Source organism: Tiliqua scincoides, chromosome 1, assembly GCF_035046505.1.
Source record: "Tiliqua scincoides isolate rTilSci1 chromosome 1, rTilSci1.hap2, whole genome shotgun sequence".
NCBI classification, from domain to species: Eukaryota; Metazoa; Chordata; class Lepidosauria; order Squamata; family Scincidae; genus Tiliqua; species Tiliqua scincoides.
This window is the reverse complement of record NC_089821.1, coordinates 4,749,052-4,775,813: the sequence shown is the minus strand read 5'-3', so window position 1 is coordinate 4,775,813 and position 26,762 is coordinate 4,749,052. Positions and strand designations below refer to the sequence as shown.

At 40.2% G+C, this 26,762-nt stretch overlaps 1 protein-coding gene across 13 annotated transcripts in view; it reads right to left on the bottom strand.

Annotated features, from left to right (window-relative positions):
• Positions 1–26,762, bottom strand: part of HECTD1 (HECT domain E3 ubiquitin protein ligase 1) — a 76,406-nt gene that overhangs the window by 11,361 nt on the left and 38,283 nt on the right. For 3 of the 13 annotated variants that reach the window (XM_066617304.1, XM_066617321.1, XM_066617387.1), the window contains 19 exons: positions 25,362–25,496; positions 24,775–24,921; positions 23,947–23,988; positions 22,882–22,976; positions 22,586–22,691; positions 20,941–21,075; positions 20,717–20,856; positions 19,946–20,269; positions 19,135–19,301; positions 18,800–18,976; positions 14,997–15,833; positions 11,472–11,693; positions 4,017–4,150; positions 2,856–3,012; positions 2,087–2,309; positions 1,168–1,222; positions 767–949; positions 227–437; positions 54–139 (listed from right to left, as the gene is read on the bottom strand). In XM_066617304.1, coding sequence (XP_066473401.1) covers positions 54–139; positions 227–437; positions 767–949; positions 1,168–1,222; positions 2,087–2,309; positions 2,856–3,012; positions 4,017–4,150; positions 11,472–11,693; positions 14,997–15,833; positions 18,800–18,976; positions 19,135–19,301; positions 19,946–20,269; positions 20,717–20,856; positions 20,941–21,075; positions 22,586–22,691; positions 22,882–22,976; positions 23,947–23,988; positions 24,775–24,921; positions 25,362–25,496 — 3,576 coding nt within the window. The remainder of the gene's footprint in view (positions 1–53; positions 140–226; positions 438–766; positions 950–1,167; positions 1,223–2,086; positions 2,310–2,855; positions 3,013–4,016; positions 4,151–11,471; positions 11,694–14,996; positions 15,834–18,799; positions 18,977–19,134; positions 19,302–19,945; positions 20,270–20,716; positions 20,857–20,940; positions 21,076–22,585; positions 22,692–22,881; positions 22,977–23,946; positions 23,989–24,774; positions 24,922–25,361; positions 25,497–26,762) is intronic. The other 10 variants (XM_066617328.1, XM_066617336.1, XM_066617352.1 and 7 more) reach the window with 8 other exon arrangements.

Sequence of the window (26,762 nt, the reverse complement as noted above, 5' to 3'; positions counted from 1 at the left end):
AATAATTGAAACAACTTCTAAAGTAACCTCTAAAAATTAAATTGATAAATTACCTCAATCTGCTGTAAAATTTTTGTCGTGATTTTTTTGCTTGTGAATTCATCTGGTGGAAAGTTAAACTGAAGCTGTTCGTCTCCTTCTGAAATTAAGATAACGTTTTAATTTGTGTTCCCTTTGTGAAAGCTTTTTGAGGAAAAAAAAACATGTTGTTTTACACCTTACTTACCTTCTTGAGAAGTCCGTGTTGAATAAGGATCGCTTGCAACAATATACAAAATGCGGAGCAACTGCAGGACATCCTCTACTCCACAGGAATTCTGTCCACTGCCAGCTTTGGCTTGAGGTTGCTCCTTTGATGAACTGAGAATGTCAGAGTTCTGAAGAGTGGAAATAGCACCCTGGCTCAAGCTGGATTTTGATCCATGCTCATAAAAATCCTGTATAAAAGAGCGGAAGAAAAATAAAAATAAATACTAAGTTAATAATTAAAATTGCAATGCGGTTAGTTTGTATTAAAAGACATATGCCAATAGAAACATTGTTTAGAATGTTGTTAGGCACAATATCAATGATACGTATTACCGTATCTATCAAAAGCCAAGAAAGATTGGAACTTATAAAAGTTAACATGTGGCAGTGACCATGAACATATTTATCTAGAGGGGCTTCATTAGTAACACATCAAATCCCACCATGACCCCTAACACGATGCAAAACAAAGCACACTGACATTCCCAAAACCAGTATTTTAGATGCGGACATATACCTTGTATGCAGCTATGAGCTGGGAACAATTTCTGTTTTTCCTAATGCTTTTATTAGTGCCGGTTAATTTCCAGTGGCGAAGAAAGGCTGAATCCGCATTCTTCTGCAGGTAGGTTATCAAGTCATTCTTTGGTAATTCATCAGTGCCAAGGTACTGTTCCACATGCTCTACTGACCAGCAACCCTACAACAGGAACCACCAAATGTTGGTCTTTCCTGATTGTAAAGTTTTCAAGATTTCACATGCACGACACACTTCCTTAGGAACATGCATTTACAAATACTTTCTCATATCTTCATAAATAAACAGAACTAAGTTAGTGAATTTTTAAAGCTTTTTTAAAGTGCACACAAAAAATTTTTACAGCCACATTAACATCAAAGCATTAAAATTTAACTCACCATTTTTCCACTTTCTTTCTCTTTGTCAGACTCCTTCATTTCTCTGTATACAATTCTAAACAGAAAAAGATCAAGAGTTAAGAACTAGCTACTTTGAAATAATATCACGAATTGTATCACAATTCTCACAGGCAGAAAAAATGTTCAAAAAGCAAACCTTCATTTCCCCAGCTGTGCCCTGTCAAAAACAGCTACTTCTGGGCTTGGGGGACTTTTAGCAAAAGGTACCTGTGCCCGGTTTGGGGAAAATCCTCCTCCCTCCACCTGAAGCTCCCAGTGTCTCATCCCAACCTGTTTCTGACAAATCTCCTGACCCCCCAGGAGAAACTTTTCAGAAGGCCTGGGGCTTGCTGCAGGGAAGAGAAAGACAGGAAATTTTGCTATGCAAACTTCCTTTTGCCCCTGGAACGTTGGAAACAAGCCATTAAGTACTATGGATCTGGTGGAATAGCTATATGTATTCTGTTCAAGACTGGAAAGTTTGCATAACTCTGAACTATGTGTCCGACTGCCACTCAAGAGCAGTTTCTTTACAGAGTCAGCCAGTGTCAGTCTGACACTTGACTGGCAGAAAGCAAAAACAAACAAACAAACAAACAAACAAACAAAACAACAACAACAACAACAACTAAATTTGGTTGTGCAGCAAGTCTTGAATTTTGCCTACAAGTTATTCTAACTATAAAAAACAACAGATCAACTGCCTTTATAAGTGAAGAACCTAGCAAGGTTAAGCAGGAAAAAGTGATGACCCTTGGGTATCAAGCAAAGCTGCTCCTACATAATCTTGGGCAAGATTCAGGGATGGCACAGCAGCAGTTCCAGGAGAACTAGTCACAAAAGACATTAAGTGCACTTCTTATTTTAAGTAGTTAATATTATACAGTTTAGACAAACAGCAAAACTTTAGATTTCTTACGTGTATGTTGGCTCCCAAATTCGTCTAAGCTTATCAGACTTCACATTGCCATTGCAGGAAAGCTGAAGCAATTTCTGTACATAGTAGAAGATTGTTGATCGGAAGTTTGTTAGGGGTAGCTCAACTTCACGAGTTGTACCAAGACCTGTAACCTTCAAGGTAAGTGCTAACCGTGGTGATGGTGTACACTCGACTTCTTCTAAGAGTTCCGAATGAGGGGTTCCTGTAAAGAATGGATGATTTGTGAAAAATTAGTTAGAAGAACCAGTACCATACGGTTAAAGGCAAGAGCTAACTGCCTCCAAACTCTCCAACAGAGTTCCGGGAACGTATGTGCATGTGTGCACAGTTTTCCTCCAGCAACAAACACCAGAGCAGAGGAATACCTGGGTAAACTGGTTACTCTTGGTTGGAAGAAAAACCTGTGACCCAAATTAATCTCTGGTGGCAGTGAATCTACCCCAAGGTGGGAGCTCTGATGTTTTTCCTTCTCCAAAATAAGAGCCACATTGAAGGATGAAGGGAGGCAATGTCAATTCAACACACTACATTTCCCATCACTCCATCAAGGAGCGAGTTGGACTGGGGACCATACTGGCCTTGCCCTGAGCCCAGTGAAGCTACCTGTTGACATGTCAGTGTATTACCTCTCCCTCTTCCTCTTCTAATTGTCCATCTTCTGTTTCTCTGACTTGTTCAACTATGTACACATGTATGTGTGTGTGTGTTCACATGCACACACAAATGCAACTAATATTTCTGAATATACCTGGGGGAGGAATTTCAAGGTCAGTTGTCTGTTGGACATTAGTGCGGCCAGGTCTAGGATCAAAGGCAGGTACTAATGCAGAAAATTGACGTTTCAAAACATAATCATCATCCCATGTTCTTCTACGGCCTCCTTTAGTTTCATATTCTTCTTCTTCCTATTAAGAAAATTATAATGCAGAAATAACTAAGGATTCATTTGGCTTTAAACAAAAATAAAGAATTATATACCACATGTTAGGGGGAAGAGCAAAAGGGCAAATCATTAAAGACCACTAAAACAGCTATGCTAAAACCAAAGTAAACAGGTTATATTCCCAAAAAACCATGCAACAATTTTGTCCTGTTTAATCCAAGTATTCTGCTCAGTGCACTAAGCTCTAATGTTGAGAGATTTTGCAACATTTCAGATTTGGATGAAAGAGGCATAAACATAGCTGCAGTCACTTTAAGTAAACTGACTGGACAGAGAGATTCTACGGAAAGGTAATATACTCGGGTATTTAAAAAGGTCACAATTCCCTTAAATAGATCAATTTGGTAACTTTTCAGTGAACCCAGTGCAGGACTATTTACAACCCATGGGCCATAACCATTACGTCAGAGCAGATACCCCTCTCAAAGCTTTTCTCTAGGAGTTGTCTGCCATTTACTTGTTGCATGGGCCAGAAACTGTCTCTTAGCCTCACTTCCTGCACAGTCTTGTTGGCAGGAAGGGAGGTATAAAAATGTTTTTTTTTTAAAAGCTACAATCTCAAAAGCAGCTTATTGGTGGAAAGGGCTAATGAAGGGAGAGGGGGAAGGTAAAGATGCACCTATTCGGTCAGCTGAATTAACAACAAAATCTAGCATCTATCTTCATACAAATAATGGAGAATCTTTGTAATAAGCAGTTAAATGCAACTGACAAGATAATAGGCAGGATTATTTTAAACACTTGTCTCTGATAAGCAACTTGTACTACAATTATATATCTTGTTCAAATTCAGGAGGTAAGACACCTTTTCAAAATAGGCTTATAGCATACCTAAGAAAAATAAAACATTTAAGGAAGACACTAATAATAAATAATAATAATAAAACTTTATTTTTATCCCGCCCTTCTCCCAAAAAGGGACCCAGGGCGGCTGTCCACTATTGCAAGGACAGATATAAACTGTACCATAACTTCTTCATATTCTTGATCTTCTTGATTGTCATCTTCATTTTCATCATCTTCCTCATCTGGCTCAGGTAGATCTTCATCATCATCTAATTCTGCTAACAGAGTACTAGCCCGGCAACTATCAAGAAAATCTAAACAGAAAACAAAAAACCTAAGAATGCCTTTTAAAAAGATAACACTCCAGCAAGGATGAATAAGGAATTCATTCTACAAACGCAAGTCAGGAGAGCGAGAGAAAGGTAGCATTTAGATTACTGTTAAAGACAACAGGGCGGAAACCTATTTAAGGAATTATGACAATGACAAGCTGGAAAGAGGAAAAAGACACTTCAGAAAATAACCTGTAAAAGGAATGGAAAATTGTCTGAATGGAAGGAAAAAGTACAAATTGATCCATTTTTTTAAAAGTCTAAGTGGAAATGATGAACAGCAAGTTAACAATTCCTCCCTAATACGTTTGTGATGTGTTTTTCATAGCACTTGTTTCCTCTGTACAAGATTTATAGGGTGTTCCTTTAACACCAGCAAATTCTTTCTTAGACAGCAAGTCATAAACCATTATCAGCATTGTAGTCCCACTGAAGAGAACTACTCAATTGGGCAAAAGAAATAAATTAAACCTTTCAGCATCAAATCATATACCAATACAACAACACAAATGCACACACGCATACAAACATACCTCTTAGAATACTTTTAGTATTTTTATTTTTAAGGAAACCACTAATGACAACTGAAATAATTGCATAGCATGTCTTCAACTGAAGACAAGCTGCGGAAATCTGAGTGCAAAAAATGGAAATCTTCTACTCTGTGCACTCAGAAAATTTACACAATCTGAAAATAGAATGTTTAACTTCCCCAGAGTTTGGGTTTCTACATATTGTGCTTTCCCACAGCACAGTAGTTTGGGGAGGCATAATTTAAACCATTTACTCCAGTTTCAAAATCAAAGCACCAACACCCAATTTCCTTCTTGCCACAAATGACTACAATGGAGGCAGCTTGTGCAGGATTCTTGCTTTGACTTTTTAATGCTGGAATCAAGGACTGCTTCACACACAAGTGATTTTCTTCACTTGCATGGTGGAAGCTAAAGATACTGGTTAAGGTTTTGAACAGCTTCCTTGCTGCAATCTGCTGAAAATCAGTTCAGAAACAGCATGCACTGTGTGCATACAAATTCAATGTCCCTGCAGCATGTACATGCATCTGCACATTCATCAGCTGTGACTATACATGTGCTGTTTCCTATTCAGAACTAATGTCCATGCAGAAATTTCATTATGGGCTGTTGAGATAGCATATGGACAATCTGTGAAGAAATGGAACGGTTGGGTCGCAGGGGAAAAGACACTATGAGGGACGCTTTACTTTGTTCTGATTTCAGCAACCTGGCTGAATGTATAGAGAGAGGAAAGGTTCAAGCAAGATACAGGTTCAATCATACAGTGGGGGCTGTATGATTTTGAAGTGGAGAAATCAGGTTCATTCCACACTGTCCACCAAGGCACCAAGGGACAGTGGGGAACAGCATCAGTGCTGCATGCCTAGGAAACACGAAAGGGATGAGAGAAGCAAGGAGACATTCTAAGAAAAGAGAACTTTGTGTGGTTGGGAAACACATTTGGGAATAGCAGTTAAAAGGGCAGCTGGAAAAGACTGCTGGAGAGGGAGATAGCTTCTTTAGGGCAAACTGCTGAACCATCTGGAAAACACCACTGAGTTACAAACCTGCTGGATAATATACGTATTTTAATATTTACCTTTAACCATTTGCAAGCTTGGCTTACTGTTGTAAAGCTTCTAATAAAATTATCTGGAAGTAATCCTACTGTGCCAGCGTTAATTGATGGGAACCAAGTGCTAAACCAGACAAATCCTGTTGTTGCAGAAATTGGCTACAGTAACATTACCAAGAGAAACAGGGGGTTTCAGCACCTCTTTTGCATGATAAAGGCTCAATCTTAGGTGTGACTTGAGCCAGTGCAGGCCTCCTGGCCTAGATACCTTTAAAAGGGGATTGGACAAATTTCTGGAGGAAAAGTCCATAACAGGTTACAAGCCATGATGTGTATATGCAACCTTCTAATTTTAGAAGTGGATTACCTAAGAATGCCAGGTGCAAGGGATGGCACCCAGATGCAGATCTCGTTCTCTTGTGTGCTCCCTGAGGCATTTGGTGGGCCACTGTGAGATACAGGAAGCTGGACTAGATGGGCCTGTGGCCTGATCCAGTAGGGCTGTTCTTATGCCGTAAGGCTCATTTGTGCCAACTCAGGAGTCGGCTGGGCTGGCATGCAGGCCCGTGCTGGCTCGGCAGAGTTGGATCTAGCCACTGTGCTGGCTAGGGTATGTTTGTGTTGGGTGGCACAGGGGGTGGGAGAGGGTAGAGGGAGGTAGCATTCCAGGAAAGGGCAGAATGGGGGGGGCGAGAATCAGGCCCCGGAGGGGGCGATGAGATTGGTGGCTGCAACATGTGCCAAACCCTAACCCCTCTCCCAGGCCTCAGAGTTCTACATTGGCTTTTCAGATTTGCTCAGAGTTGCACCAGCTAAATAGCCGGTGCAGATCCAAGTAGCCCCATAGGGCAGGCTGAGGCTCAACACAAGGTAAGGGGAAATATATCCACCTACCTTGAAGTGTCCTCCAGCAGCCTCCTAAACTACACTGGATACAGCACAGGCCACTGTAGCCTGATTGTACTGGGATGCCCATGTGAAACAACCTCAAGTGACAACCTCAAGTTTTATACAAGTAATTTTTTCAAGTCATGAATTTCTCTCTTTACAACTGCTCATGTGACTATGCCTGGCTGAGTATAAACCCTGCCTATCAAAGAGATTTGTTGCAAACACTAGTGTCCAAAGGAACATGAGAGAGGTGATCTTAGCACATTAATTTTGCATGTTGCATTTTTGTGTACAGTAGAGCTGCAATAGAGCTGCTATATATTTTGCCAGAATGAGCACTATGAAACGAACCTATTCAACATACAAAACTAATGTGGTAAATACAGCCCCGCAGTATTTTAAATTAAAAAAAGAGAAGTATACAAATCTGGCCCAACAAATTTATAGATGCTATTTTAAAAACAATTTACCATTAGGAAACAACAAACAAAAATACGTTCAATAATCAAAGCAGACTATTAGATTTAGTATATTACTAAGTAACATTACCCCGTTACAACACCAGCTTGAAAGCAGTTCTAAGGTACACAGAGGTATCTGAAAAATACTTGTTCACTTAGGTTCAATCCTATCCAACTTTCTAGCACCTGTGCAGCCACAATGCAGCCCTAAGGTAAGGGAACAAATGTTCCCATGCCTTGAGGTGGTCTCTGCCTCTCCACCACAGGATGCAGTGCATGCCCCATTAGCACAGTTGCACTGGCTCTGCAAAATTGGATAGGATTGGGCCCTGTGGGTGCAATCCTAACCCACTTTCCACCACCGACATAAGGGCAATACAACTTATGGGTAAGGGAACAAACATTGCCATACCTTGAGCAGGCCTCTGTGACTGCCCCCCAACTGCAGGATGCACCACATGCCCCACCACATGGCACAGCTAAGCCAGTGTTGGAAAGTTGGTTAGGATGGCACCCTATGTTCTACTTCATATTTCAGTCATGGAATCTAACAAGTGGAACAAGATCCATTCTGCCATCTTATCTGATGATTCAGAGTCAAAACTTGGTTCAATTCACAATGAGACTCAAACAATTCCTTTCCTCCAAGCTCTCAAGGTTTGTTTACTCAAGACCGTAAGATCACAAAGAAACTGCTGGGACATCCCAGAGTGACTGGCTCTATTGCGGAGGTTTGTCATCAACTGAAGGAGAGCCATGCACTCAAACAATGCACTCTTGCACCCATTCCTATACCCTACACATACAGTGGTACTGCCATGCAGTACATTCCACAATCCACTGTACTAGAGAAGTAGAATTTCTTGCAAGATCGAGTCATTTTGATTTAGTGTTTCCTAGTCCCTGTTGCTTAACTGTAGATTTCCATTTTCACTCTTACTTGAACATACCAAACCAACATGAACTAGCATTTTGAGGCCTCATTCACATATTTTACAGTAGTAAGGTTTTCCTGCGGGAAACTTGCCATTTCATTTTCATGTGGGATTAATTTGAGGTCACCCCAGTCTATTAAAAAAAAAGCAGATCAACAAGAAAAAAAATAGCTCATTCTCTGAAATAAGAATTATTTCAGTGAAAGAATTCTTTTTTGATAACTTACACTCTTCAAATGGTTAGCAGCGCAGTCACAATTCCTGCTTCCACAACAGCTACAAATTTGCTAGAGTTTTAGCAAGTGGAGTAGGAGTGGAGTGGAGTTTTAGCAAGTGGAGAAAATGCTGATACATTTTCTACGTGCATTTGGAATGGTTGAGTATGCTTCCTTCCCATCAACCTATCTTTTGACATAAAATCATCAGCGCAGGTTCCCATTTTGGGAACTTAAATAACTTGCTGAGATGGTAACCTCAGAGAAGCCTCCTGTGCTGATGATTTTATGGCAAAAGATTGCTTGATGGGAAGGAATCTTTTATCATGTCTTTTAAGTCTTTTTCTAGTGCAGACAAGAACCCTCATTTTAATTTGGGCTTGGACAGGTGTTTCTTAAATAATAATAATAATAACTTTATTTATACCCCGCCCTTCTCCCCAAAGGGACCCAGGGCGGCTTACAACGGTTAAAAACAGATTAAAAACATGATTTAACAAACAGATAAAAAACATAACACATTGACAGATATGATAAAAACAGTGGTCAGATAAAAAGTCAGATAAAAAGAGCTTATAGCAGCAGATCATAAGGAATCAGGCCAGTAAAAAATACTAAAAGATGCAGAAAAGATGTTAAAAAGGCCATGAGCTCAGAAGGCTTGTTTAAACAGAAGGATCTTCAGGCCTCGCCGAAAGTCTCAAGAGAGGGAGCTAAGGGAGTCTCAAGTCAAGGGGAAGGGAATTCCATAACATTGGTGCCACTACGGAGAAGGCCCTATTTCTTGCCGCCGCCCCATGTACCTCCTTAGGCAGCGGCACTTGTAAAAAGGCCTTCTCTGATGACCTAAGAGGACGAGCCGGATTGTGCAGAAATAGGCAATCTCTAAGATACCCTGGCCCAGAGCAGTATAGGGCTTTAAAGGTCAAAATCAGCACCTTGAATTGGGCCCGTAAACGAATGGGCAGCCAATGTAGCCCCTGGAGAAGCGGGCTGACAGAGTCAAACCACCTACCTCCAGTAACCACACGGGCCGCCGCATTCTGCACTAATTGCAGTTTCTGAACAGTCTTCAGGGGCAGCCCCACATAAAGCACGTTAACAATAATCTAACCTCGATGTCACCGTGGCATGGATCACCGTGGCCAGGTCTGCAAGATCCAAGTATGGCCGCAGCTGGCGCACCAGCCAAAGCTGAGCGAAGGCCCCCCTAGCCACAGCCGCCACCTGGGAATCCAGGAGTAGCTGCGAGTCCAGGTGGACCTCCAAGCTGCGGACCTGCTCCTTCAGAGGGAGTGCAACCCCATTCAGCGCAAGCCGATAGTCCAGCACCTGCATGGAGGATTTCCGAACCAGGAGAGCCTCTGTCTTATCTGGATTTAATTTCAGCTTGTTAGCCCCCATCCAGATCCTCACTGCTTCCAGACAGCACTCCAGGTCCTCAACCACCACCTTGGAGTCTGGAGGAAAGGAGAGATAGAGTTGGGTGTCATCCGCATATTGATGACACCCCACTCCAAACCCCCGGATGACCTCTCCCAGCGGTTTCATGTAGATATTAAATAGCATGGGGGACAGAATTGAGCCCTGTGGCACCCCGCACCTCAAGGGCCAGGGTGTCGAACAGGCATCCCCCAGCACCACCATCTGGGACCAACCGTCCAAGTAGGAGCAGAACCACCGCAAAACAGTGCCTCCAAATCCCAACTCGGCCAATCAGCCCAGAAGGATACCATGGTCAATGGTATCGAAAGCTGCTGAGAGGTCCAGCAGGACCAACAGGGACACACTCCCCCTGTCCAGTCCCCACCATAGTTCATCCACCAAGGCAGTTTCCGTCCCAAAGCCCAGCCTGAAACCAGATTGAAAAGGATCCAGATAATCCGCTTCATCCAAGACCCTCTGGAGTTGGGCCGCCACCACCCGCTCAATTACCTTGCCCAGAAACGGGATGTTGGAGACTGGCCGGTAGTTATCTAACACAGTGGAATCCAGGGAGGGCTTCTTCAGGAGGGGGCGAACCACCGCCCGTTTCAAAGCGAGTGGCAACGTCCCCTCCATCAATTAAGAGTTGACCACCCTCCCCAGCCAGTCCACCCCAGGCAGCTCTTATCAGCCAAGCTGGGCAAGGGTCAAACAGGCAGGCAGATGGCCTCACACTCCAAACGAGTCTGTCCACATCCTCAGGCTGTACAAGCTGAAAAGAATCCCACAACACTGGACAAGCAGTTGCCAAGGGGACATCGTCAGACATTGTCAATGTGGTATCTTAGACTTCTTCTTAGACTTCTTCTTCTTGTTTCTTCTTAGACTTGATTGTTTTTAAGTGCTGCAGTTGTGGCATGTACTTTCTAAACACAAACCATCATGACTATTGCCTCATTTGCTTTTGAAGGATACAATTTGCCCAGCAAACTTGTTGAACCTGCTTGGTCAGGGCCTGAACCTTAGTTGCCACAGACCCACCTTCTCCAAAATTATGATTGGATTTAGATGTTATTTGCTTCCCCACTCCACCCCTACACATAGGTTGCCACCAATCAGTTTGCTGTGACTTTCACATTGGCAAAATATGGCTATCTTCACTCTGTGGTTTGCCAACCCATTACAAACTATGGTTGTAAGGATCAGGTCTGTGACATTTAAGGAAGATCACTGCATGTAAAGCAATCTGAAACACCTGAAATGTGCTTATCCTAATGCTAAGTATTACTCTAAATGTGAATGCTTGCAACTTAAAATTCTGACAACAATGGTCAGATACTCCTGAACCCAAACACATTATTCTGAATGCAAACTAATTCGTTTGTGGAATAAACTGTAGCATAACATGTTGGAAAAAGAATAAACCTGTAAAATACAAATATATGGATGTTTGCGTTTTACAATAGTTATCTTCATTAAGTATTACATTCAACTAATTATTTTACATTTTAAAATACTGAAATGCCTAAATAAAGACATCATTAATGAAAAGCATTTGGAGGAGTGTGTGAAGAACTGAAATATATGGAAAAACAAAGTTAGGCCTAAAGGCCTTTGTCTGTGAACCCTTTTGAGGAACTAGAAACAGGGTAAACAGCTTAGTTATTTGATATGCTTTAGTAAATGAAATTACTAAGTGAGAAACTCGTAACAAAAACAAAGGAAGAAAATGAACATCATTAAACGGGAAATCTGCTTACGTTCATTTAAAAATGAAACTTACCATATAAAGAATACTCTGCTTCCTGACCTGTATCGCTCTCACTAGATGTTGATGTTAGGCTAGTAGTTAGAGTGTTACTAAGTGACTGACCAACAGATAAAACTGTAGTTGCTGTGGCTACATTGCTGCTGCTAGTAACACTGGATGTAGACATGGTCACTGTTGATGTGGTACCAGTTGTTGTCAGATTAGGAAAACTTTGGGCACCCATTAGAGGAGAAGCTATAGATAAAGATACGGCAAGATAAAATAAATGATCCAAAGAAGTACAATTTACATTAAATGACTACTGTATTTGAAACCAATATAAAAGCTGCTTTTTCTTTTATTTGTTTAAGTCACCACCAATCTAGTGCATTTGTCAATGCAGAATTACAGACAAATGACAGGTTCTTAAAAAAAAAAAAGAGAACATTTAAATAGGTACAGGAACTATTGTAATTATTTATAGGATGCCACGTATCCAGTTTGAAACAACTACTGTTACAAGATATGCAACGCAAATCACACTGTATGACGGTCATGGCCATCTGCAACATACAGTGTTCACACAAGACGGCCCTTTTCCATGGATCTGAAAGCAGCAATACTTGTGGAGCCCTTTCCCTACTGCACAGATTATGAGCGTCAGTGTTGCAGATCAGCTGCTGTTAGGATGGCCACAGCAGGAAAAGACAAGAAGGCCTGCAGTAGGAGTCACCTCATAAGCTGAAATAAATTGGATCATTTTTGTACTGCTGTCTTTTATTCCCCCTATCTGTGTAAATTTAAAAGCTGCTATGAATTAACACATCATTCCAACTTCAAGATAGCTTCACATTTATAAGACTACCATTTATGCCATTAAAGGTTTACTACTACTACTACTACTATAAGACTACCAAGTTCATACAAAATGCGCAAAGATTTTTTTTTAAAAAAATTTTGCTTCCCTTTTCTCCAATTTCCCTGAGAAAGGCAGTATCTCAGTGACGGTGCACATGCAGAAGGTTTCAAGTTCAATTCCTAGCATCTAAGAAAGACACTTGCCTGAAACCCTGGAGAACTATGCCAGTCAGCATAAAACACACTGAGCCAGACAGATAAGGTAGTTTCTTATAGATGTCTGAAACCCTGGTTTGTTGGTTTGGATGCAACAGCAGAGCCGAGTTAGCCCAAACTGTGGTTTGCAAACTAGCTTCAAGCCACTATTTCATACCCAAATCAGTACTGGTGGCAACTCAGAAAGGATGATTTGTATTGTTCAGACATGATTTGACTTAACATATGAACCTTTTCATAAATTTCACTTCAGTTGGTAGACACCTGCTCAAACATTCCATTTTACTGACATACCCTTAATGGAACTGGGGGAAAAACTGCACACACACAAAAAAATTAAAATCAAAATTACAAAAAAATGAAATATCCTTTGGAGTAATCCCCAATAAAATTTTCAAGCATAGGTTGCAACTCTAATAGCCATACATATATGAGCTTCCTGTTCTTTTCTATGAAAATCGTCATTGTTCAAGTCCTTCTTCCATTGTTAAGCACTGACCATCTCATACAAAAACTTTAGGAAGACTTCATGAGTGCAGTTGAACTGGCCAAGGTTTACACAAGATAAAATGGTAAAATAGCCTGACACCCTATTCTTTCCATGTATACTCATCAATATAGTCTTGCTCTACAAAAGGAAGAACACCTTTTCTATAACTTGGTCTTTCATTTTCCACATTTGTCTGTATTCTTAACCAACTGGGTCTTGAAAAGACACTGAACTAAAATGTGTCAATACAGATAAATGGAAGCAATATCCTTCTACTCTGGTTACGACAGTTATTTGTAGAAAGGAAGAATAAGATAGAGCAGTTTTCAGATAAAACTGTATTCTCTGACTTATTGCAAATAGTTAATACGTTCTCCAAAATATGAACTAACAAAATATACAAAAAACTCAATACTTCTGAGAGGACCAAGAATATAAGAATGACAGTTTTCAAATGAAATAATGTTCATACATAACATTTTAGGTAGATGGCAATGGGACATCTAAATATTCCTGAGAATTTTGGTGCTTGGTTAGAAATAAAGGTTTAATTAATACATTTCTGATCTAACAAAGTCTTATAAAATGAGAATACACTTAACTATGTTTTAAGGAATGAAAATGTCACTACATCATTTAACGACATTCTGGACTAGTGCCTAATTAGCCAAATCTAGCTACGGAGCATATTCAATCTATTTTCCTTAGGAAAATTTTAGGCATGCCAAGATGTGTCCCTTACTCCGTTTTATGCCTCAAGACAGGCCTTATCAGGTTGAACACAATGGCATAGCTAAGATTTGCAAAGTTTTGGCTTGGTATCCTTTAACAATGTGGTCAATGACAGTCTGATGTTCCAATTGGTATCAGACTCGGTCCTGCCTTGTGGGATCACCATTTTACACACCAAGTTAAAATCAATTGGTCTTGATATGGAGTGTCTGGTTATGTTGTGTCAAGCAGCAGCATATAGAGTTGTCAGGGAGAGAATCATGGACACTGAATGTCAAGAGCTAATGGGTTTGGCCAACACCTCCTGCTCCCCATTGCACTTTCATGTACCCGTCCAGTTAGGCAGGATGCCATTTTATTTATTCCAGCTGTATAATACACAGTTATGAAGAGCCTTCATGTTGGCAAGATGTAATGCCCTTCCTTCAGCCCTTCTATGGGGCCGGTTTAAAGGGATACCTCTTTCAACAAGGCTCTGTCCTTGTGATCTGAACCATGTGGAGTCAGTTGAACGTATCCTTTTGTTCTGTCCCTTGCATAAGACCCAGCGTCAGAAACATCTTCTGCCCATTCTAGCGCGCTTCTGGGGATGGGCAGAGGCAGATGGGCTACAAGCACTTTTGTCAGTAGAGAAGGGAGAAACTCTTATCAACATCTCTTGTTTTGTCGCCACAGTCATAAGTACGCGGGAAATGAGACTGGAAGCTTAGCCCTGTATGAGATCAGCTAATGGGGGCACTATTGACTATTGGATTTTTCCTGTGTGTAACATGCATTTATGGATTGTGGAGCCATCTTCTGATCTTATATAAATTTTGAATTTTATTTGTATATTGTTTTGATGTATATGCATATGCCAATAAAGGTAAAGTAATGGTAATGCTACAACTAGCTGTTACAAAGCCTCACCGATACAGTAGAAGCTAGATTTCTCACAAGTTATAAGGTTTACTTACTTCCTGTGAAATTGAGGAAATAGCGCCAGGGGCATTTTGAGTTTACAAGCCTCTACCTACACTTGCAGCAATAATTTCCCAAATCCAAGTCCAAACAAAATTGAGAAAGGCAATGTGGTTAAGCCATTTCTGCCCAAAGTTGCATATACGCAACAGGGATCAAATGTGTACACCTTTGGGCTGCGCAAAAATTGGTTAAAAACAACATCTAGGTGACCGTTCACAGCTAGTATATTTCAAGGGTGCCATTTCCTATTCTTTTCCATCAATATTTTAAATTTTGACCATACAAAAATGTTTACTTACTTGCAGTGCTCATGACATTTCTTCCCAAAGTATTAGTGTTGTTATCACTGCTACTCCGGCTTAGATTCATGTTGTTAGTAGCATTGGTGCGCGCTATGTTTGCCACTCTCCGAACAAAGGACTCCAAACTAGAGGTTTCTCGCGAGGATAAATTAGGAACACTTGCGCTGGAACTCATTGGAGCCCCAGCAGCCAGCAATGAGCTAACGGAGAGTCTGTTACTTGCTGAAGAGCTAAGGGGTCGCTGGGAAGCGGCTTCTTTATTGGTTAGCTCAGATACGGAACTCACATCTGGAGAACTCACACTAACAATTCCCATGGATATTGCACTGGACTCCGCAGTAGTACGGATTGAGTTGTCAGGTCCTAGCTTTCTGTCAACATTTTCATTTCCCACATCAGCTGTTAAGGTGCTCGTACTTGCACTGGATGCTGACCCTACTTCAGTCTGAGGCATGCTATCAGCAGAGGAAAGTACAACAATTGGCTCATGGACGTCAGTGCCTGAAACTATATTTTGTTCCATTACATTTTCAGATCTCCGTTCCATTTTGGTCGAACCCAAGCTGATGTCGCTGCTACTGGCCACGCTACACACAGAACTGCTACTTCCTTTTCTACTTGAAGAGCCTGCAGCAGCGGTCATCTTGTCTGGACAGTTGTTTTTCACCAAGCTGCTCCATGACTGAGTTGTGCCTGAAACAGTGGATGAAACAGGTTTGGGTGATGCCGCTGAATCAGGGTCGTACCCTGGGGCAAGCTTGAGGTCAAATTTTCCTTCTGCGCCCATACGGTAAGAGTTAGAGCCACCAGCATCCCAGGTGACATCAATCCAGCCTAGAAAGGGACAGGAGTTTGTGAGACCCAGCAGAAAGCAGACAGGAGCGTGTCAGACAGTAGCTCCACAATATGGGATCAGCTTCTTATTGGGCCGCCATGTTGAGCTACAAGATTACTTACTGGCCTTTAAAGCCAACATCAATTAAGACAAACTTTTAAAGGTATCAAATGCGATCCTTTTAAGCTGGCGATTCTCAACATTGGTTCACTTTAATGCTGAAGATCTAAAAATCCAGCCAGGAAAAAAAATGTAACCAAAATTTGATATCAAAGGTAACCATTTACTTTAAAAATTTTAACTCCCTAAGAAATACATAGTGTTTGAACTTAAGTCAGGTAAAGATTTGTGAGCAGTCAGAGAGTTTTGTTTATCTAAATACTTGCTAACTTTTATTATCTTACATGCTTTCTGAAACAAAATTTCTATTTATTGTATGCTAGATTAGAATGGCCTTACTCCCTTTCAATATATGCTCAACTGTAGTAATGGTTAATGCAGTTCATATTGCCAAAGGGATCATGGAGACAGCTTGTAAAACCAAGTACTATCTCCAGATTGCAAACAGGTGACCTTAGTCCCTTTAATTAAAAATGGGGGGGGAAAGAAGAAAGCAAGCAAGTCAAGTTTGAGTCCCAACAAGCATCCTTACACCTTCTTCCTGCTAGTGATTTAAAGGTCAAATCTTTGGGTATTGATTTTGCAGATTTTGTTACAAAGAGCTGGGATTTTAGTTTTTGTTTAAATGATCATGCTTTTGAAAGTAGATTTTAAAATCCTTAGTATGAAGTCAGACATATTGTCTTCTGAAACCAGGCCTAATCAAGATCATACTGCATGACTCTGGGGAAGTAACTAGCACCCTAAATGAAATCTCTCCATACGAACTTCAACATTTCCCATTGAATTTTTGCAATTCTTTCACATACTTTTTCAAGCAACTTTTTTTTTTTTGCAAACAGTTATTTTAGGCAGTTTTTTTTAAAAATACACACCATGAAATCAATAATTTTCCATGCTGCATAAGCCCAGATCTTCCAAGCTAAGAGAAATGCTGGTTTCAGTTCAAGACATAATTGCTGAATTGCAGCGTACTGAATACGAGTGGCACATTTTGCTCACAGAAAAGCCATGACAAATGACTACACTCTATATTTCAATGCAAGTTCAAATTTTTTTTTGAAAAATAGTATGTGAAAAAGTTTTAATTGTGACGTTCTCCAGAAGTGGCAATCTAAAGTAAGGGAAAAGGCACTTTAAAGCAGAGACACCTATGAGATAATATAAACCTTGGCTAGGTTTAGAAGTAACGGAAAGTTACTATAGTTTCCCGCAACTAGAACAAGCCTCAGATAGTCACCTTCCCCCTCCCTCCTCTGTTCTTGTGCATGCAGTAGGAGACTGTTACTTTTATTTTTAAACTAAATCACAGCTCTATGTTATGTACAGACTCAGGGAACTGTGGTTTAGTTCAAACAACAGATACATAAAAACAAAGCAATGTCACTGACTTAGTTTGGTTCAGGCTCCACATGCTAACCAAGGCCTAACATGTACATATTCATGACAGAGAACCACCCAGTCTGTTACCCAATTGTGGTCTGAAACAAGCTACATGCAATAAATGATCATGGTTTAATTAAAACTGAAAGTAAACACTTTCATTTTCTTTCTTGTGTGTGAACTTTCCACAAAACTTTCCAAGGCTTGTTCTCATAGTAGGAAACTGTGTTTTCCCATTATGTTTGAACTAGGTCCTTGTATGTTACCTTTAAAGGTTAAAAAAGGCAGGGGATAGCTATAACATTAGTCATAACTAAGCATCACTGAAATCAATTAGATAACTAATAACTTAAATTCCATAAATTTCAATGGGACTTGGGATACAATCCAAAAAGTGTTTTGTTAAAAAAAAAAATAGTAATGATAAAAATGTAACTGCTACAGCAGTTGGGAATTTAAGATCAATTTCTCAATAATACCCACTAGTTTCATCTATATCATATTAGGAAAACAGCAAAGTGATCCCAGTGAAGTTAGCAAGGTAAGAAAAGGCATAGAAAACTTGACAAAAGCCAAAAGAAAAAAAAGAAAGTTGCAAATGCAAAGCAAGAAGAGATATAGATAGCTACATATTTTGATATTACATAGAGAAGCAGCATTTATTCCTGAATAATAGATTATTCATACTGTAATATACAAAAGTATGAGATGAAGTATGAGATACATAATTTGATACAAATAATGCTTCTAATGTTCATAGTACTTAAGTATATTTTGATGGGAACGTTCAATTTATATATGAAACTTATTCTGCAAGTGTTACCTGTAATCTGTTCCATTCCGCCCAAAGGAATTTTTTTTCAATGGATCAAAAAATGGACTACTTATTTTTGATCTGCAACAATCAAGTAATCTGTATTTTCTTGAGATTCTAGTCCCTCCAAGTACAAGGTATAAACTGTTAGGGAGATCAGGTTTGAACACTACTTGGGACAGTGTACAAACTCATTTTTTCTCATTTGTACGCAGATAACCCAGACTACTTAGCCTCCCAGGCTAAGGTTAAACAGGTTTATACTTCCTTTGCAAATTTTATAAAACTGTACAGGCTTCATTGGCATCCTGGTTCTTTTCTGATTTTTAATATGCTTATTTGGCAGGAAAGTCCATCACAAATCAATTTTAGTAATCAGACTGGGGTACTAATAACTACTTTACTTCAGCAGGATCACTGAAACTTCTCCTTTCAAGAAACATGACCATAAGAAACTCTTCCTTTAACACAATCAAAGGGGTCTCTAAGAGCACAGAACTGCACTGAATGTTTGAGCAATTGCTCGCAGAAGTATAGTAACTGGCTCTTTCCCACTCTTTCTGAATCTACGTTTCCTGAATCACAAAACTAAAATATGCTACAAAGGACTTGGTGAATTACAAAATTTGTTGCTTAATATTTGCTCACCATTGTGCAACTCTCCTGTAACTGTGCCTTCACCTTGCGGACTGCCATCCTGATCTCTCCATTTCCAGTCAATTCCTCTGATGACCCGGGCTCCTGGAACCATATACTTCAGCACTTGAGAACGCACCAGTCGCCTCTGCCTTCGCAGGTTAGCTTCTGCTTCTTTAGCTGCTTTTCCTAAATACAGTTGAAGTGGCAATCACTACACTGACTTTAAAGGCCATCTACACAGGTTTTTAGCATTCCCACAAAAAAAAAAAAATCACAATTCAGCTAACAGTTAGTGCGTACTGAATCAAGCTGCAACGTGAACTGGTTTCATCAGTATTGCTTACCCAGCTGATCCTCGCACACGCCATTCACAGTGCCATAAAGTTCAAATCCAGATAGAGAGAGGTAGTGTGTTTGGCCACTGGCATTCTTCCCCATCTGTTTGATTCTTACATGTCTCCAGCCTTGCTTCTCATCCTTTGGTGGATCTAGCGGCCATGTTGCTGTTGACCTTAGTTTACAGAAATGGTATAAAAAAACTTTAGACACTGGTAGTTTTAAAAAGCATGAAAACTGACTAAACATAGAGATGAAATAATTTCATGCTGGTGTTCAGCAGCATCAAGGTAGCATTATTTGGCAAAGAAACATCTGCTTTAAAAGAGAATTCTCTCAAATACAGGCATGCGCCGCTTAATGACCTTACGCTTAACGACCGCATATATGAACAGTCAAAATCACAACAGCAGCACAGTCAAAGCACAACAAAGAGGCTCTTAATGAGGCAGACAAGTTTCCCAAAGCCTGTAGCAGAGTGTGTGTTAACACAGCAAAGAAACTCTTAATGCAACGAAAAGGCAATCTATCTCCAGGAGTCTGTGCAGCCAGCTGGTGTTTGACATATATTTCTAAAATCCGCTGAACGCAAGTAACTGCTTTAAGCATGATGAACGCACTGATGTCACAGGCCAATTTCCAGTTACATTAATTGACCTCAGAATGCCTCATAACAGTATGGATGAACAATATTTACAATAACCACTCAGCCAGAAAGAGTAATATTACACAACAACACACAAATATAGTCAGCAAAAGTAAAGCAAAGTATATTTTTAATGCATTCAACACAGGAAAAGAGAGAGATAATTAACATACCCTGGTTCATTGAGACTACAGTCATCAACATGAGTATATAGAGTAGTCCAGTTCTGTCCATCCTTAGATACCTGAAAAACCCAATTTCTGAGAGCAGATCTTCCATACCCACGAGCGTGGCGTAATGTGTAAGCTGATGGTACTACCCAAAGACCCAGGTCTATAGCGAACCATGCATTTTTATCATCATTAGTATGACAATTTAGAGCTGAACTATCACGGCTTAAGATATCTTCCAAACGGCCATAAGGCAGATTTCTTCCTTCTGAAGATGTTACTACTACTAGTCCATATGCAGCTGGATTTACCCACTCATAAGCTGTTCTACAATAAAAAGAACAATGCAGCTATTAGTCATGAACAAGATCATGGAGCCCAACTCTAAAAGTGGCAAGTGAAATTCAAATAGCTTTTTATATTGTTCATGTAAACTACATATTATTGAATGTCAACCAGAGCTACACATTCTTTCATGGTTTAATTGTTCTATTTTCTCCTATAGGTACTAAGGGCAACTTAAAATAGATTTTTATAAATTAATGTAAAAACAGTCAACAATATCTTCAAAACTTATCAAAATAGAAATCTAAAGCTAGTATTTACAAATAGTATAAACTAGTACTTATTTTACCAATTGTTTTAAAAACCAATGTAATAAAGGGCACAGTATATTTAGAAAATATGCAAAGTGGGACAGTGGTGTTTAAATATAACTTTCCTTCATTTAAAAGACTCTAGTACAGCATTAAACCAAAGTTACTGAAAACTTACTTTGCATTTGTTCCAATCCAGTAAATAATTCCATTTTCATCAAAATCATGCTGGTGTTTGAAAATGAATGTCTGGCCTTCACGCAGTTTTCTTACAAAAACAAACGATGCTCTGTCAAAGTCATACCACTGCTTTGCTACCTGAAACAGATAAAAAAGCAAGAGAAATGCAACATACAAGAAGAGATTCTTCTGTAAACTTAATGCGAGGAAGGAGAGGCTCACCATTTTTAGGAGATATTGTTCTAAAGATTCTACAGTTGCCAAAGGCTCCATTTTCAACATTCGGCCTGTTCTATCTATCAAAGCTGTCTCCCCAGAAGCACGCTCCAAGCGAAACCGTAGCCGCCTTGTTAGAATCTAGTCAATGAACAAAATTCTACTTAGAAATGTTTTTTCTGCTTGTACATTTGTAAGTCATATTAAATATAACAATGAGAACACAATGAAATAAAAGTTGGAAAAATCAGCACATATGACATACATATAAATACTAAGCACATACATGAAAGCAGAAATATTAGAAATCCATAATTTTAAAATTTTTTGGTCATTTACAAAAAACAAAATAGAGAATACAACAATAAGCAATTTTTATACTGTACAGCAGCAGTTTTCAAACTCTCAGGGAGTGTGAAAACTGCTCTAAGTTCTTGTGGGGGTGGGGGGGAGGCGGTGGGGGCAGGGGGAAGAAAGCAACACGATCCCCAGGAAGCTAAGAAGCGAAAGTGGAGCGATCTTGCCCAGCCTCCGCTAAATCGGAAGTGGAGCGCAATCGCTCTACTTTCACTTCTAAAGCTTCGGGGAGCCCTGCAGACAGTCGCGCAGGGCTCCCCAGGAGTACCCCTGGGAGGCTGCAGGAGGATCTAGTGAGTACAGCCAAGCCCCTGCAGCCCCCACGCTGCCTCCTCCCTGCCCTTTAAGGGGGCAGAGGCAAAGGGCCCTCAGGTTGGGTCGTTGTGACGCCCCCGTCTGAAAACCCCTGCTGTACAGGAAAACATTTTTGGTCTACTCACGCCTAAAAGAGGGGGTATTTAAGGTAGAAATAAGTTATATTTAAAACAGGTATGTCTGTTTTAAATATAACTGATTTCTGTCTTAAAGATAAATGACTCCTTATGCCCAAAAACTCAGTATATGAAAGGACTTTTCCAATAACTGCAATTACATGGCCAATTCTGCCTGCATACCCACTGGAAGCTTATTGTGAACTAGAGCAGTGTTTCTTAACCAGTGGTGGTGTCTGGTGGTACTCACAGAACCCCTGCTGCCTGGCAGTGAGACCAGGAATGTGGCATTACAGAAAACAGCAGGTAGCTTGGCTCGGTGGGCAGGGCTCCAAAGCATGCAGCAAGAGGAGAAAACTCAGCTACACTACTTAAGGAACATTCAGGCATGTATCATTAAAAAAACACATTCAGTACACCTTGGGTATTCATACATGGCTTTCTTTCTGATGGAGAATGATAGCATTTCCACTTCAGCCCCCAACCCACAATAGTCTGTTATTGGGGTATCAAAGGGAGTGCCTGTTAAGTCAGTGACTTTTGAAAGGCACATGGTAATTTTTCAAAGCAAGAAGAGTGCTCAGAGCAGGCAAGAATATTAATAATTCTCCTTTCCTAATTAACCCAACGCATCAAAGAAAAAAAGACAAATAAGTAGCACACCAAGATAGTCCTAGTAAACTGCAACATAGTAAATTCTCATTAAACCAAATTAATCTCCCACTAATGTTAGTACTCAAAATTCAATGCAACTGCATCTAGGAATGCTCAGAGAACAGCAGAGGTCTTTCTCAGTAGTGCAAACTTCGCAATTTTCATCTTCAGTATTAGTGCAGTAAAGTTCCATAGTGCCTAAATATTACCTGGAGGTTATATGTTGATCCAGGTGTATCGTACAAGTGTAGAGGTAGACGTTCAATAGATTCTAATACTGCTATCAATTTCCGAATCAATGCCACTGCTGGACGACTAGGAAGACAGACAGACACAGAAAAGTTTTGTAATATATAAAATAAGCAGTTTTGAAAAATGAATAGACATTGAAATCACACTTCTAAATCAAAAAAGTTTTTAACTTTGTTGCCACAGGCAACAATTCCTGACACTTCCATGTGCGCAGGTGTATCTTCCATATACTTCAAAGCCATTAAAAACATACCTTTCATCATCTTCATTTTCACTAAAAGCTGTTTTGAAAACATTTATTCTTTCCACTAGTTGACTACAATCTTGTTTCAGATCAAAATCCACATTCTAGTAGAAAAAGAGAACAAATTATTTAAGCATTTCAAAAAACCTAGGATAGACCATAAGCATCCCTTTGTGTTCTTTAATGTACTGAATGGTAGGTGTTCACATCAACTGTGGGTGCAACCCTGCACTCACAGGCACTATGAGCAAAGAGCAGAGCTACTTCTATAGAGGTCCATTATAACCTTCTCCTCCCAGTAGCTGCCATGTTGTCTAAGCTTCAACAAATGGGCAATTCATATCAATTGGAACTTCTGCCACATTTAATCTAGGCACATTCAAACAGGTCATTCCTCCCCAGGTGCCCAAAAAACTGTCAGAACAAGCAGACACAGAACCATGACTGAGGAAGCTGCTGGATGTTTCAACATGAGGCATGAATGACTCTCCAACTGACACCAGGATGCAGGTACCTTATTGTCTTGTGTGCTCCCTAAGGCATCTGGTTGGCCTCTGTTAGGTACAGGATACTGAACTAGAGGGGCCTTTGGCCTGATCCAGTGGGTCTCTTCTTATGTTCTTATGACACCAACTGCTACAAAGCAGCAGTGGGCCCTGTACAGGGTTCCACATCTTATGTCTGCAAATAGCAGCTAACCTTGATTTCCTAGCAACCACCTGGGAAGTTCAATCCTACCAGATATATTCAACATCAGTTTCATTCCTGTACCAAGAACACTTAAGGAGAACGGATGGGGCTATTCAGTACTAAAGAAGGAACGAATCCTCAGTAATATAAAAGGAATACTATCAAACATTTACTTCATAATTTGGGAAATTCATTTTACTCTCAGTGGTAAATCACATTCAGTAACTGTCTCAACTTGAAATGTTTCACCCATTCATTTGGCTTTTGTGTTTATTTTCCAGCATGTAATTTTGAGCTGGGGGTGGGGAGATTACAACTGCCTGGTACTGTGGTGGGACAGCAAGCATTAAACATATTATGGATCCTGGCAGAGCATTTGCTTACCTCCATCTTTTCTACCTCCAGTGAGATCCATGCAGTGATTTGCTGAAAGGAAAAGTAATGTTCACACACTGGTGCCGGGATGCACCTTTTATCTCCCCTCTATAGGTTCCACTTTGCTTCAGAGATGGCAACATTTGCCCAGAGCTGGCTTAAACCAGAACAGTAATGGGGAGTAGATGAATAGCACCAGCACCCATGAGATCACCACATCTCAATGCCAAATCACATAAGGGTTAAAGACAACAGGCACACTGACACAATCAAAGTGTGCGGCCAAATCATTGCTCCATTTGCCCAAGCCAAAAGGGAAACCTTTCCTCCTTTTCTCTCCCTAATTATCCATGAAAGAAAGGATGGGTTTCCTCTTCATTGCACTGTGCTTTTGTAGGAGGTGCCAGCACAATAAATTGGGAAATTTGTACTGGACACAGCAACTGCAGCAGGAGCGCTTGCTGATAGTGAGCAGGAAAATTTATCTAGGAAATGTCAGTCAGGACTGTACAATGAAGCTACAGAGGAGTGGAGGGTTATAATGGACCTTATGAATGGGAACTCCTCTGCCCTTCCACTGTTTTTCATCTTGCACATAGCAGAGTATAAATGAGAGAAGACCTCTTCCAAGCCCTCTGGCACTTGCCCAAGGCCTCAGGGCAGAAAAGTGCAAGGGTAGAGACCACAAATAATTGCTGGTTAATAATTCAAGCCAACATCTGTGGATTTATAGTAAATGAATATACTTCTCTTACAGCCAATAGATTACATGAGACAACTTAGCTAAGAAAAGTTCAAGACTTTTGAAGCAAACTGCACTTTTATGTAACAACTTACATTATTCAAAACAGTAAGAAGTGCCTGTACCAAGCCACTACTGCACATCTCATATGGTGAAATGGTATTTTCATCCTTCAATAGGACAATTAAGTTTTCCAAAGCAGTCTTCATTAAATCTCTCCAAGTGTTTTCCCCTTCAATGAACTAAGAGATAAAAATCAGGTAGTAGGGTTTCAATTCAGTTCATCATATTACACAAGAATTTTTTTGGAAGTGTGCCATATATCTATATAGGATTTGTGACAGGTCAGTGCAAATGTAAACAGACTAGTGGTTAGGGGGTCAAGGAAGGGATACAGCACTTTCTACTAGCACCACAGCTCTTTTACCCTTTCAAGAAAAGAATTCCCACAGTTCACTGCCAGGTTCCGTATTACATTCAGCCTATATGAAGACCAAGATTAATTTGGGGAAGCTCCCAAATTCATTTTGAGACTTTGCACATAGTCCCCTTCCCACAGTGGGAGAATTAAGGTTTATTTGTACATCTATTGGATTGATGTTAAGGAAGAAATCAAAACCCTCAAAAACAAGCACAGCACCAGTTTAATTCTGTTAAGCATTAAGATTTGAACAATACTTGCCTGCCTGTTTGTATGGAGCTCCCATGCAGATTCTAACTGAGTTGCTATGTTCCTTAATGTTACAACAACACCTCTAGGCATACTTTCAACAGCTTTAAAATGATCATCATACAAGTCTCTTGCCATAGTTCGTACCTGAATAGGATTTGGGAAATAATACTTAAATTCACATATATATTCTTATCTTCATATCATTTAAATTGAAATAAAGCATTTTTCCCCCTGAAAAATCATGTTAATATCAGACTATTTTGGCTCACAATGGCGGGACAAACCTGGCTTATGCCAAACAAAACTAATAGTAGCTGTTCAAAGTCTCAGACCAAGGTTTAATGCAGCCCTGCTACCAAAGATTGTTTAGTAATTTGAGATACCGGAGATTCCAGAACATTTCTGCCTACAAAACGCCAGGGTTTACAACTGAACTATGAAGACTCATTCGAATCTGGACATTAGGTTATCTCATTTTACCCAGATAGCCCCACAAAGATTGTTGAACTGAGGGACAGTAATTTGCTCAAGACCACCTGCTAAAGTTCAAGGTTGACCAAGGATTTTGTGTGTTTGTAAATTCTGTTGTATTTGTCCACAAAATGAGCCCATCAGATACCTTCCTACTAGCGTGGAGTACTAGAGCTGATACTAGGTCTGTTTCACAATCCAGTTCAGAGACTCTCCACACAAGCACTACAGTCTATGCCAAGTGGGACACAGGCCTCCCAAATCCACAGCCTCCCAAATCATATAGCAAGTCTCTACACTGTATGAGGAAAGGCCTGATGAAGTCAGCTTCTAAGCTTGTTTGAGTTTTGACATGGTACCTGCTTCTGAATTTTAAGTTATAATTTTATTATTTTTTATGCAGCTGGTTTTTGGGTTTTCTACTTGCCTATGATGTATTTTTATAATGGTTTTATGGTTATTGCTTTTATACTACTGTATTTTATTGTGTATGTTTAATGTTGTAAGCTGCATTCAGTGACCAAAGCTGAGGGAAAAGGCGTATAAAAAAATTAAAGAAATTTTCAAGTATATAATTGCTAAGTCACCTCATTATAACAGGATAGATCCACAAATATTACACTATTTTGTTCAAGACCACTGGTTCCTAATCATGGACCACAGGTGGTTTGCAAGACCCTGTGAAGTGGTCCATTAGGTCTCAGAAAAAGAATCACATCCAATCACTTCCAGCATTTCACCAAGTGAGTGTTTCCCCATAGACCACCAGAGAGGGCACAGAATAGACCACCCACAGGTGCGGGCAGTGGGTTCTTCACCCTGTCAGTTCTTCACCCTGTCTGGTGGTCAATGGGGGACCACTCGCTTGGGAGATGCTTCTCCATGGACCACCAGATAGGGCAAAGAACGGACTGCCTGCAGCCAGCAACAAAAGCAGCA